The 14,420-nt window shown below is 41.7% G+C and overlaps 1 protein-coding gene across 1 annotated transcript in view; it reads right to left on the bottom strand.

The window, feature by feature from the left end:
- SH3RF3 (SH3 domain containing ring finger 3) overlaps positions 1 to 14,420 on the bottom strand; it is a gene marked incomplete at its 5' end in the record, with an annotated part of 391,834 nt that overhangs the window by 47,504 nt on the left and 329,910 nt on the right. The window contains one exon of the mRNA XM_084235093.1: positions 5,120 to 5,367. Within this exon, the coding sequence (XP_084091219.1) occupies positions 5,120 to 5,367 (248 nt within the window). The remainder of the gene's footprint in view (positions 1 to 5,119; positions 5,368 to 14,420) is intronic.

Raw genomic sequence — 14,420 nt, 5'->3', positions numbered from 1 at the left:
TCATTTATAAATGGAATGAATAAATGACTTATGTCATCATTATCTTTGTCCTTTTTTGCTCATCCTTTAAGACTGAAATGAGAACAGCTAGAAACTCCCACAATGACTCTTTTAACTCACACCATCCAGCCCCCTCGACCTCCAGCCCTGTGGATACACAGTCACCCTGTCACCTTCACGTTGACCCCTTAGCCTGGCTCATGCCCTTATCGCCTATATTTAACTTGCCTGAGCCTTCCTCCTATATTTATTAACCAGGTTTTGTCTCTCCCATTTACAAATAGCCCTGCTGTAATTTGTATTCCTTTAGCTAGTAGTAAGGAACTACGAGTTGGTATACTTTGAAACGGAACAGAGCCCACACATGCTTTCCTCACTCTTTACTCACTTGCTTGTGTGTTCTGTATTTGTGCTCTGGCAGTTTTTGTAAATTTTTTTTCCTTGTCCTTTGATGTTTGATGTTTAAGTGCATCTGTTTGGGTTTGGATTTATGCTGATTTTCCCACTCAACTCTGTATTGTACTTTCCACGTGAATGCTTGCGTGTTCTGGAAAATGCATGGTGAGGCTTCTTTTTTTTTTTTTCTGTATTAAAGGAAGCTGCTTTATTTTATTTTATTTTATTTATAATAAATTTTATTTTTATATTCCCCATACAATTGCAACCCCCCCATTCTGACCCCAATCCCTCCCTTCCCGCCCCCCCCCCCCAAAAAAAGTGTCTCTGGTTCATAGTTTTTTGTTGATTTTGATTTTCACTTTCTTATAGTTATTCATTTTCCTGGTCCCTTATTTAAGTTTTCTAGATTCCTGCTATGAGTGAGACCATCCGGTATTTTTCTTTTTCTTTTTGGCTTATTTCACTGAGCATGATCCCTTCCAGCGCCATCCATGTTGCTGCAAATTGCATGTGTTTATCTTTTTTTTTTTTGAATGCTGAGTGATATTCCATAGTATATATGTACCACATCTTCTTGATCCAGTCATCTATTTTTGGGCATTTGGGCTTCTTGAATATTCTCCCACCTCTGTACTTATATTTCTGAAAGTCCTGTAAGTCTAAAGCAAAAGCAGTTTGGAGTCTTCAATTTACCTTTCACATTTATTCTTTTTCATATTTTTCATCTTTGTTCTATGTTCCAGATAAATTCCTTTGTGTGGGTTTCCACTGTCATGAATTCCATCTTCAACTGTTGTTCACGTTAGGGCTTATGTCATTTAGTTTATGTTTTGTATTTAAATGCATTTTCCTTCCCAAAATGTCAAGCTGTTTTTTTTTTCTTTTTTCATATCGAGTGGTTTGTGATTCAGTCGCCTACCTGTGTTTTTTCTTAACACTTTTTTCTTTCTGTGGTGGAAGTCATTCCTTCTTTTTCCTCTTGTAGGATCTTAAAAATACTGATTTCAAAGACTTTCAGATTCCCTGCCATTTCTTCAGTACTGGCTACCATTTATGCATGAACGTTGGGAAAAGGTGCTACTCCCAGTGTGTGTGTGTGTGTGTGTGTGTGTGTGTGTGTGTGTGTGTGTGTGCATGCGCATGTGTGTCTGTGTGTGTTCCTGGCTCTGGGCAGTTTCATCATGTGCATGTGTTGATAAGTCCTCAGGAGATCTGCATCCTCTAGGGTTTTCCCTCCCAGGACCACTTCTTGAATCTTCTCTCCAGATAGTAAGTTGGGCCTGCCTCTTTCTTTCCTGTATCTCATGGTTTTCTAATATTTGAAGTATCACACTGTTTCTTTACACATATATATATAATATATATATTTTATATGTACCTATATATAATACATATATATATAATATATATTTTTAGTTGTTTCCATTAGCTGTCCTCACTCACTACTTTGTGACATAAGCAAAAGTTTATCTTTCACATAAAAATATATGGTAATATATATTATTTAAAACCCTCAAATGTGCCCATTGCCCTTTGGATAAAAAATGAAATTCTTCACATGTTCTAAAGGAGCCTTCACGACCTGCCTTGCCTACTGTACTGTTTCAGCTTTACCACAAAGACACTCAGTCTCTTGCTTTCTTCGTTCTTCCACAACAACCTGATTTCCATTTTCTTTTCTTTTTTGAAAAATTGATTGTTTTTAATAGAGGTAACACTGGAAGTATAACTGGTATTTTGGAAGTATAGACTGCTCATCAGGTATCACTACCATAGCGGCCCACCATGAGGTTACCCACAGCCCACCACTATAGTCCACTGATTTCCATTTTCAAGTACACTGTCTCAGCTTTCCACAGCTTCTATTCTCACCCCTGCTCACCATCCCATGTTCTATTCTGCCCATCTTTGAGATCCAAAAGTAAGAAATTGTCAGCAGCACACTTTCACACTTTTTCTTTCAGTCACATCAAATGAAAGTTACCCAAGATAAGGTTTCTCCTTGCCATGTCTTTGACTTGCTAGTGTCCCTGGTAGAACTCTGCTCTGTCTACTCAGACAGTTCAGTTCCCATTGTCCTTTAAAATCAACTGTCAGGTCTCCCCGGTGGTGCAGTGGGTTGAGTGCAGCACTGTGAAGCTGTCCGCAGACTCTGCAGCATGGGTGTGATTCCTGGCCGGCGAGGGAGATACCCACATGGCAGGGCAGACCTTGCCTGTCTGGCCTGCTATTTCCCTCAGCAGTGTTTTCAGTCCGTCTGCCTGTTCTGCTCCCCACTCTGTCACTGGTGAAATCTCTCACCCTCCGGCACATCTGGTCTGTACCCCAGTTCTTGTATAAAAATAAATAAATCTTTAAAAAAATCAACTGTTCAATAAATCTCTTTCCTATTCCCTCTCCTATTTTGCTCTATACCTGAATGAGATAATGCTCTATGCTTTCTTAATACCAATGTATGTCTCTACCACAGTGCTTTTCAAAATGTACTGCATGAATTTGTTTGCCTATTCTTCTCTCTATTTGGGAGTAGAAGTGTGATATGTTTGATCTTCTCTATATTTCTAGACCCTGGAAGAGTGCCTTGTGCCTAGTGTGTATCTGGCTCTCCTGAGTATTTTTGTTCTTGTGTCTGCTAAGTACACATATGTGGACATGTGGACACTAGCCCTTTATAGTGTCTGTCCTCAAAAAAGAAGTCACATTAATCAAGTAGAACAAATCATAGTGGATGCAATGGAAAATGCAATTAAGTCTTTGTCAAACTGCCTGGCTTTGTAAGTGATGAAACGCTTCTCACAGCCTGGGTTGGAGTCTGCTGAAATGGACAATCACTGCCGCTCACTATCTAATACTTGTACTGTCAATAGTGGTTTTCTCTTTCTAAATGCAGAATGAAGTAGAAAATGCTGTGGGTGCTCAGTGGCATTTAATTTATTGATATGGTGCAGTAGGAGCCCTTCTTTTACTTGGTGGTTACAACAATTGTGTGGGGCCAAGCATGAGTTTGGAATGCACTGGGGAGGCCCTTTTAACCATCCTGTGCCTCCTCTTCCCATATGTAAAATTACACGATGGAAGAGAAAGCTTGTCACACCACAGTGGTTACTATGGTGATGATGACTGAGATGCTGTGTTTTGCTGCCCTGGCCATGCCAATTTTTTTTTTTTTATTCTGCTTGTTATTCCATAGAGGGAGAAATGACTGGCAGGTCTCATTTTCTTCTTGGAATTGAGAAAGTTGCAAGCAAGTCATGGTATGGAAAGGCCATTATTTTAACATTTTGTGCAGGTCACCCAGGGTTGTCCCACGGGAATGCTGGGTCTTAGTGAGTAGCAGGGCTGCCCAGTTTTTCTCGGCCAAGGCTACCCAGTTTCTACACGTAGAAACATTTGTATGGCAAATGGAAGAGTGGATGACATTTTTATAGCCAGAGGGCACCTGGTTTGGTATGTTAGCTGCTCCAGGTACTGGCTGGATTTTCCAAGAGCCCACAGGTCGGTATTTGTCATACTTCTGATTAGCACAGCAGTCAGCAAGTTGCCCCGTGGGCTCACCTGTCCCTTGGCTACTACAATGGCTGTATCCCTAGCTAGAACCCACTAATAAACACCACCTGAGGAATTTATATGCACAGCTGATTGGAAAGTAGTGGTTGGGTGCAGGATGTCTGGTACTAGGTAGTATTGCTGCAGAGATCTTAGTACAAAGATAACTAGGTCTTCCTCATAGGTCAGAGCGGAATAAATACAGAACTTATTCCTGGTCAATGTAATATATACAAAAGATTATTAGGCATTAAGAGGTAGGTGTTTGGAATGGAGTCAGTCTTGGAGACACTAGAGTACCCAGGCCTTGTGCAGACCTAACCATCCCCGGGTGAATGCCATTCCACAGAGGAAGAAACAGTTCTCAGCCCTGATAGTAGCCCCAGCATTCACAGATCTGCCTGCTCCGCACATCCATGCCTCCATCAGGCTTATGAAATTACTTGCAGTTGACAGGATAAGAACACACTCTCTCCTACTTCTACTCATCATCTTTTCCTCTCACTCCTAAGGTGTCTTCTTTCATCTTTGTTTTCCTCCCTAAATGTTTACTGCTCACTCTGGGATGTTCTCTCCCAGGGAGGCTTCCCCGTTGTCCTCCCTCCATCACCAAGTGTCCCACATCAGAGAGTCCTCACATCAGCTCCCTCAAGATATCCTCCTTCACATACACCCACCCCACCTCATACTCTCCCCCACATTCATAATCTGCCATACCCTGCCCATAGCACCCACAAGTCTCCGGGGGAGTCACTGCTCCCTGCCAGCCAGCGTGTGAGATCTGAGCACAGGGGTGGGGTCCTCTCTGATTAACAGGCATGCTGACTTCACAGACTACACCCCAGGATATTGAAAGCTTTTTTTATCACAGCCAGCGGTACATGCACGTGCACTGCCAATGCCTCCTGTCACACAGCAGCCCAGATTGGCACCTGATGGCAATGTTCAGGCAAATTTCCCCAAAGAGAGAAATGTGGGCTGGTAGACACCTACTGTCCATGGCTGTGACTCAGGAGATGCGTGGGTATGATAAGTCAGCACATTTCTGTGAGATCAGCATATGTTCAAGATTACTATAAGCAAATTAGAACTGGGCCAAAAAGTATCTTGTGATTAGTTCCTGAGCTCTGCTGTCAAATGTCCCCATAAGGCAAGGTCCCGGGGCCCCTGGTACCTGTGGGGATGGTGCTCCGGACCTGGCTGGCGACCAGCTGGGGTGAGTGCAGCAGACATGTGCTCATTGGGGGAGAGGCAGCCTGGTGCTGGGCCTGGGCCTGGAAAGTGGTGAGGGGCAGTGCAGACCTCGTGGCTGTGGCTGGGCTGCTCAGACTTCCACCACTTGGGTGGATGGTTGTGACCATCCCTTTGGCCAACGGAGACCCTCCATTATTTCGGGGTGGTCCAGCCACTCCTACGGGAACCCTAAGGATAAAACATAGCATCAAGTTGGGTGAGGGCACAAATGAAACCTCATCACACAGGACACTGGCAAAGGCCTGCTCTTACATGGGCACTCTAGTCACATACTCCAGGGGGAAAACCCTAAAATAATGGCAAGTTCATCTCTATGGCAAACGATCCCCAGAGCTCACATTCAGTTGCAGGGCACCCTTTATGAAAACTCCATGTGGGCTAACTCTCAATGTGAATATTCAAGAGAGAGAAAAAGAACCCTAAGAATCAGGAATACCCATCAAATATTCTGCAACCAGCTTACTGTCTTGATTTATCCTAAAAAAACAGTTGTGTGTCTCCAAATACAAACAGAAAAACAGAGATACAGTTATATCCATGATATTTGGGCACATCTGGCATGTAGCAGAAAGCAATGGGCAGGACCCACCTCCCTCTGGGCACAGCTTCCTTCTCATTTCTGCCAGCTTCTGGGGAAGGGTGCAGGTCTACCACTGCCTCTGAAGGGATGTCAGGAAACTTGCAGCTTCACCCAGAAATACCCCTTCACACAATTTCTAGATGAAACTAATTACTATTTTTAAGAAAAGGAAAAGGAACATAGCAGCTTGAAAATGGGCTGTTTAGCCCTTTCATCCTGCATGCATGTCCACTAAATCTCTGTCTAGGGGTATGAGATACAGAAGAATGTGGAGTCTTGGGGGCAGCTGTGGGTTTTCATCAGAATGGTTTCCATTTCTCTAAGAGAAGACAGACTGGCCCCTCTTTCCTAAAGATCTCAGTTGTGAGACACCAGAAGCCATCAGACAACTGCTGGGACGTGGCTCCCGGGTCAGGTCAGATGGCCCCATCTCTCTGAGCACTGCAGGTAAGTGCTCCGCAACATGGGTCAGGTTAGCGTCCCCATGACACCGAGTCAGGGCTCCTGAGGAACAGCTGTGGCAGGAAGGAACTCCTAGCAAAGGACTGGGCTGTGCGGGAACCATGGGGCAAGGGTCAGCACTTTCCTTCTTTAGCCTCAGGGCAACCCAGTGATTGGTCTCTAGCAAGAAGTTCAAGTGGCCAACCAACACCAAGATTTCTTTCTTTCTTTTTTTTTTTTTTTTTTGAAAATTACAGTTACTACCTGTTGAGCACACTTTTATTCTAAGAATTTTTTTTTTAATTGCGTAAAGTGGGCTTACACATTATGGGCCTTCCAGGAGGGCTGTCAGATGATGCGATGAGTGCACCAGGTAGCAGGGTAATCCCCAGGGCTGTGACACCCAGGCCAGCATGGCCCCTCTGGGTCTTGGGGAAGTATGATCAATCCAGCCTTACAAGACCTAGGTCTTATTTTAAAGAGCAAAAGGCAGTGCTTTTTATTATTTTATTTTATATATTTTTTACATCATTTTTCAATTTTGCACAATGTATGGGTTTTCATCTTGGTTATAATCCCCATATACTTCCCACCACCCCTTTGGTTTGATCCTACTGCCTTCTCCCATTCCCACCCCAGCCCGGTGTGTCTCTGGTTTATAGTTGCTTGTTGATTTTGATTTTTACTTTATTATAATTAGTTTTATTTAGGTTTTCTAGATTCCTGCTATGAGTGAGTCCTTCCGGTATTTTCCGGTTTCTTTCTGGCTCATTTCGCTGAGCATGATCTCTTCCAGCGCCATCCATGTTCCTGCAAATTGCATGAGTTTATCTTTTTTGATTGCTGAGTAATATTCCACGGTGTATATGTACCACATCTTCTTGATCCAGTCATCTACTTTTGAGCGTTTGGGTTGTTTCATAGCTTACCTATTGTAAATAGTGCTGCTATAGAGAGAGGGCGGAGCAACATGACTGCGAGGAGACGCTGCTAGTAAGATCTCCCATTAAAAAAAGTTAATAGGGAGGAAAAGCGGCAGGTCCCAGTGAGAACTGGGACACGGAAGATAAACGGACGACTCCAGCAAACTGCCCGAAGAAGAAAGTGGCCATAAAAGAGGACTAGAAGGGAGGAAAGCGCAGAACCCTGCTCCCCTCCCCCACCCACAGAGTTGGCACTCTCTGACCAGCAGAGAGGAGGAAAAAAACAAACTAAAACGACCAACAAGAACAAACTACGCAGCAAGCAGGACTGGGAGTGGAAAGGAACTATTGCAGCCACCACACCCCGTGAACGGGAGCTGTGGAGAACCCTGCAGGATTCGCCGCGGCGGTGAGCGAATGGCTCCTGGCGCCATTAGAGAACAAAGAGACTCTGGAGAAGACCCGCACTCAGCCCGGGCCGGCCGGTAAGCTGGCGCAGAAAAGCGGCGCACTTGGCGCGCTTGAAAAGCAAACGCAGATCGGGATCACGGCTGCCCAGGTCCCCGCGCCTGCAACCTAAGCTTGCAGGGAGACGCGCGGAGGCCCTCACTGAGGTGAAAGTCCCCTACTGAGCAAGCAGGAACCAGGCGCCCAGGCACGGGAGCTGGTGCAAAAGGCGCCATTCCCGCACCACTGAACTGGGCTACAGCCCGTGTCCTGGACCTGCGGGCTTTGGAACTGAGACACGGGGCACAAAGTTCGGGGCATGGGTTCTCCACGACGATGGGGCACAAGGCAGACACAGCACCCCAAAGCCATTGAGGTTTACCCTACCATTCTCGCTCTCTGTTCCCTGTCCCACAGGGTGGGGGGACCCCTTGTCCCACGGGGTAGGAGAGATCTCTGGCGCCACCTAGCGACCAGAAAAAAAAAGTCACTAACACCCCATAGAACAGGGAAATTTATTAAGACTGCTTGAAAAGGGCAGAAGGCTCCCGGAGGAGACAGTGGCCAGCTAGGAAGTTAGCCCACGCCAGGCCCCTTCCGACCAGCAGTCTGAGCCCACAGAGGGAACAGGCACCCACGTCTGGGGCAGACCGGGCGCGCAGAAGAGTGTGCCTGAGACCGGATGCACAGGGACTGTGTCCCGCTTCGCCATTTTAGATCAGGGACATTTCTTCAGTAAAGACTGCCTAAAACCAGCAGAAAGCTTCCCCAGAAGCCAGAGATGGCTCCTGGAGGAGCCAGAGGAGAGCGGAGAAGTACACCCAAGATGCCAGCCAGTCCAAGCAACACAGTGTCCCAATGCATATGACAAATTAGAAAACAGACAGTAGGGAGTAGAAGAACCACACGCAACCTAACAACTCCTCAGGAAAGAAGCACACCACAAAAAGAAAACCACCCCCCAGATTGCAACGACAGTAACTTGGAAGAACTTCTGAGACATCCAGAAAGAGAATTTAAAACTGCCATGATTAAAAAAGTGACAGAAGTCATAAAGGAAAACAATGATCAGAAGAAGGAAATCGAGTCCCTAAAGAGGGAAAACAATGGTCAGAAGAATGAAATTCAGTCCCTAAAGAGGGAAGTAAAAGGAATGCAGGAGATCAAAGAATTAATGGAGGAACTAAAGAACTCTGAGAAAAGCAATGAAAGCAGAATAGATGAAATGGAAGAACAAATAAGTACTCTTGAAGACACAGAAATAAAAAGAACCAAAACAGAAAAGGAAAGAGAAGTACGAAGGGAAAAGAACGAAGAAAGACTTCGGGAATTATCTGACTCCATGAGGAAAGGAAATATAAGAGTTATAGGAATTCCAGAAGGAGAGGAGAGAGATGTAGGAACAGAGAAAATATTCCAGGAGATAATTGAAGAGAACTTCCCAAACGCGAAGAAGGAGCTGAAAATTGATATACAAGAAGCAAGAAGAACACCAAACTTCCACGACGAAAGGAAAAATACAGCAAGACATATAATAGTAAAGCTCCCAAGAATCCAGGACAAGGAAAAAATAATGAAGCTGACAAGAGGGAAGAAACAGATAACATTCAAAGGAAAACCAATGAGGCTGACATCAGACTTCTCTGAAGAAACACTACGGGCAAGGAGAGAGTGGAGGGACATAGTCAACAGACTCCAAGAAAACAGATGCCAACCAAGAATACTCTATCCCGCAAAGCTCTCCTTCCTCTATGAAGAAAGAATAAGGACCTTCCCAGACAAAGAGAAACTCCGGAATTTCATTACGACTAAACCCCCACTCCAAAAAATACTACAAGGAATCCTAAAGCCAGAACCTCAGAGGGACGAATAACAATGAAAGAAGACCAAAAAAAAAAAAAAGTTATTAAAAGAATGAATAAATAAAATCAAAGGAAAGACAAACAATGGCAAATACAGATGGTAACATATCAATATTAACTCTAAATGTAAATGGACTAAACTCTTCAATAAAAAGACACAGAGTTGCAGCCTGGATTAAGAAACAAAACCCAACCTTTTGCTGTCTCCAGGAAACACATTTAGCTACAAAAGATAAAAATAGACTCAAAGTTAAAGGATGGAAAACAATCCTACAAGCGTATGGACCAAAAAAGAAAACAGGAAGAGCCATACTTATATCAGATAAAACAGACTTCAGACTCAAAAAAATAAAAAGAGACCCCAATGGTCACTACATTATGATCAAGGGGACAATACTTCAAGAAGAAATAACACTCATTAACATATACTCACCAAAGGAAGGAGCACCAAAATATATCAGACAACCGTTGTCCTCTCTGAAAACAGACATCAGAGAAAACACATACGTAGTGGGAGACTTCAACACACCACTATCAACAATGGATAGATCAACAAGACAAAAAAATAAGTAAAGAAACTAAAGCTCTAAATAAGGACCTAGAGCATTTGGGCTTAACAGACATCTATAGAACACTAAACCCCAAAAAAAACGGAGTACACATTTTTCACAAGCGCACATGTATCATTCTCCAGGATCGATCACATACTGGGGCACAAGACAAACATCAACAGATATACCAAGATTGAAATCATACCAACCATCTTTTCTGACCATGAAGGCATCAAACTAGAAATAAACCATAAAAAGAAGGCAAGGAACTATCCTACCTCATGGAGATTAAAAACCACACTACTGGAAGACCACTGGACTAACAAGGAGATCAAAGAAATTAAAAAATTCTTTGAATTGAATGACTAGGAGGACACCAATATCCTAAATGTATGGGATGCAGCAAAAGCAGTAATAATAGGAAAATATATAGCAATAGAAGCTCACATCAAAAAAAAAGAAAGAACTCAAAGAAACAACCTAATCTCGAAGCTCAGAGATCTAGAAAAAGAACAACAAAAAAACCCCAAAACCAATAGAAGAAAAGAAATAATAAAAACCAAAGCAGAAATAAATGAAATTGAAACTAAAAAAACAATCCAAAAGATCAATGAAACCAAGAGCTGGTTCTTTGAAAAAATAAATAAAATAGACAAACCCCTAGCCACGCTCACAAAGGAAAAAAGGGAGAAAGCACAAATAAATAGGATCATAAATAAAAGAGGAGAAATCACAATGGACACAGCAGAAACCAAAAGAATAATCAGTAACTACTATGAAGAGTTATATGGAAACAAGTTCAACAATCTAGAGGAGATGGACAAATTCCTACAACTCTACAATCACCCAAAGCTAGATAAAGAAGAAATAGAACACCTAAACAGACCAATTACAATTAGCGAATTGAAAGGGTAATCAAAAACCTCCCCAAAAACAAAAGCCCCGGACCTGATGGATTTACAAATAAATTCTACCAAACATTAAGAGACGAATTAGTGCCTATTCTTCTCAAACTCTTCCAAAAAATTGAGAAGGAAGGGACAATACCAAACACGTTCCATGCAGCCAACATTACACTAATACCAAAACCCAATAAGGACAACACAAAAAAGGAAAACTACAGGCCAATCTCCGTAATGAACACTGATGCAAAAATCCTCAATAAAATTTTAGCTATCAGAATCCAACAATGTATCCATAAGATAATTCACCACGACCAATTAGGATTCATTCCAGGGACTCAAAGGTGGTTTAACATCCAAAAATCAATCAACGTTATCCAACACATCAACAAAAAGAAATATAAAAACCATATGATAATATCAATAGATGCTGAGAAAGCTTTCGACAAAGTTCAACACCCATTCATGATAAAAGCCCTTGAAATTCTTGGGATACAAGGAACATCCCTCAACATCATAAAGGCCATCTATGACAAGCCAACAGCCAGTATCATTCTCAATGGTGAAAATCTGAAAGCAATTCCATTAAGATCTGGAACAAGACAAGGATGTCCACTCTCACCACTGCTTTTCAATATAATACTGGAAGTCCTAGCCAGAGCAATAAGACAAGAGAAAGACATACAAGGAATCCAAATAGGAAAAGAAGAAGTCAAACTATCACTATTTGCAGATGATATGATAATATACATAGAGAACCCCCAAAACTCCACAGAAAAACTAATTCAACTCATCAATCAATTCAGTAAAGTGGCAGGATACAAAATCAACACACAAAAGTGAGTAGCCTTCCTATACACAAACAATAAATCTGAAGAAGAAGAAATAAAATAAAACATCCCTTTTATTATCGAAACAAAAAAAATCAAATATTTGGGAATAAATCTAACAAAAGAGGTAAAGGACCTATACAAAGAAAACTATAGAACACTGTTAAAAGAAATAGAAGAAGACACAAAGAAATGGAAAGACATCCCCTGCTCATGGCTTGGAAGAATAAACATTATTTAAATGGCCATCCTACCAAAAGCAATATACAGATTCAGTGCTATTCCAATCAAAATTTCAATGTCATTCTTCAAAGAAATAGAACAATTTTTGATGAAATTCATATGAAATCACAAAAAACCCAGAACAGCCAAAGCTCTACTGAAAAAAAAAGGAAGGAAATGGAGGCATCACACTCCCAGACTTCAAACTATACTACAAAGCCATAATCATCAAAACTGCATGGTATTGGAACAAGAACAGACATACAGACCAACGGAATCGAATAGAAAATCCAGAAATAAACCCACAGATTTATGGTCAACTAATCTTTGACAAAGGAGCAAAGACTATGCAATGGAGTAAAGAAATTTTGTTCAATAAATGGTGCTGGGAAAACTGGGTTGCTACATGCAAAAGAATGAAGCTTGACCACTACCTCACACCATACACAAAAATCAACTCAAAATGGATTAAAGAACTAGACATAAGACCTGAAACCATGAAATACATAGAAGGAAATACAGGCGAAACACTACGTGATTTGCATATCAAAGACATCTTTACAGACACATCACCCAAAGCAGTGATAGTGAAGGCAAAGATCAACAGCTGGGACTACATCAAATTAAAGAGCTTCTGCACAGCAAAAGAGACAATAACAAAAACAAAGAGAAACCCCACCAACTGGGAGAAAATTTTTGCACCCAACACTAATGATAAAGGACTGATCACAAAAATCTGCAAAGAGCTGATGTGACTCAGCAACAACAAAGAAAATAATCCAGTCCAAAAATGGGCAGAAGAGCTAAAAAGAAACTTCTCTGAAGAGGAAATGCAAATGGCTAACAGGCATATGAAAAAATGTTCAACATCACTTGTAATCAGGGAAATGCAAATCAAAACTACCATGAGATACCATCTTACACCAGTGAGAATGGCACATATTAAAAAAACTAGCAACAGCAAATGTTGGCGAGGTTGTGGAGATAAAGGAACTCTCCTGCACTGTTGGTGGGAGTGCAAACTGGTCCAACCACTATGGAGAGCTGTGTGGAGATTTCTGGACTTACTAAACATAGAGCTTCCATATGATCCAGCCATTCCACTCCTAGGTATTTACCCAAAGGACACAGAAACATCAATTCCAAAGAGCACCTGCACCCCTATGTTTATAGCAGCACTGTTTACAATAGCTAAGCTTTGGAAACAACCCAAATGCCTAAAAATAGATAACTGAATCAAGAAGATGTGGTACATATACACCATGGAATATTACTCAGCATTCAAAAAAGATAAACACATGCAATTTGCAGCAACATGGATGGCGCTGGAAGGGATCATGCTCAGCGAAATAAGCCAAAAAGAAAAAGAAAAATACCAGATGGTCTCACTCATAGCAGGAATCTAGAAAACTTAAATAAGGGACCAGGAAAATGAATAACTACAAGAAAGTGAAAATCAAAATCAACAAAAAACTATGAACCAGATACACTTTTTGGCAGGTGGGGGGCGGGAGGGGAGGGATTGGGGTCAGAATGGGGGGTTTGCAATTGTATGGGGGAATATAAAAATTAAATTTATTATTAAAAAAATAGTGCTGCTATAAACATAGGGGTGCAGGTGCCCTTTTGAATTAATGTTTATGTGTCCTTTTGGTAAATACCTAGGAGTGGAAGTGCTGGATCATATGGAAGCTCCATTTTTAGCAGATTGAGGAATTTCCACACACATCTCAATAGTGGTTGGACCAGTTTGCACTCCCACCAGTAGTGCAGGAGATAAAATAATAATAATTGGGAAAAAACACTTCCAAAATACACTCTTCAAAGTTTAGTGATAATGGAGTTTGAGGACAGAATACTTGCAGGGTTTTCAACTTATTAACTTATTCTCTCTTTCAACTTATTTCTTCATATTTGGTACATATGTCAATTTAAATATATATATATATATATATTTGAAACTGTATTTTATGACTAAGTCTGAATTCATATATAAGTAAATGTGTTCACTTAAAAAAAAAAGAGGGCAAAAGGTCCTCCCTGGTGGCAAAGGGGTTAAGTCTCAGCACTCTCAAGCTGCCAGTAGCCACTGCTGCATGAGTTAAATCCCCAGCCAGGGAGCTAACCCACATGGCACAGCAGACCTCTCCTGTCTCACCCACTGCTTCCCTCAGCAGTGTATTTCAGTGGATCCACCTGTTTGGACCCCCACTCAATATCTGGTGAATCCTCTACTCCCTGCACCTCTGGCCAGTTCTTGCATGCATAAATAAATAAAATAAATATAATCAAGATGAAAATGCATACATTGTCCAAAAAATGAAAAATGATGTAAAAAATACATAAAATTAAAAAAAAAATAGAGGGCAGAAACCCACGGAACATGTCTTCAGTCTATTTGTGTGTCCTGCAGTGTTAACACCCATAAGGAGTTTCTACAAGTGACATTATCTGAAACAAAAT

This window comes from Talpa europaea (assembly GCF_964194135.1).
Source record: "Talpa europaea genome assembly, chromosome: 6".
In the NCBI taxonomy this organism is placed as follows: Eukaryota; Metazoa; Chordata; class Mammalia; order Eulipotyphla; family Talpidae; genus Talpa; species Talpa europaea.
Note: the sequence above shows the minus strand (reverse complement) of the source record. Positions and strands in the feature narration are given on the sequence as shown.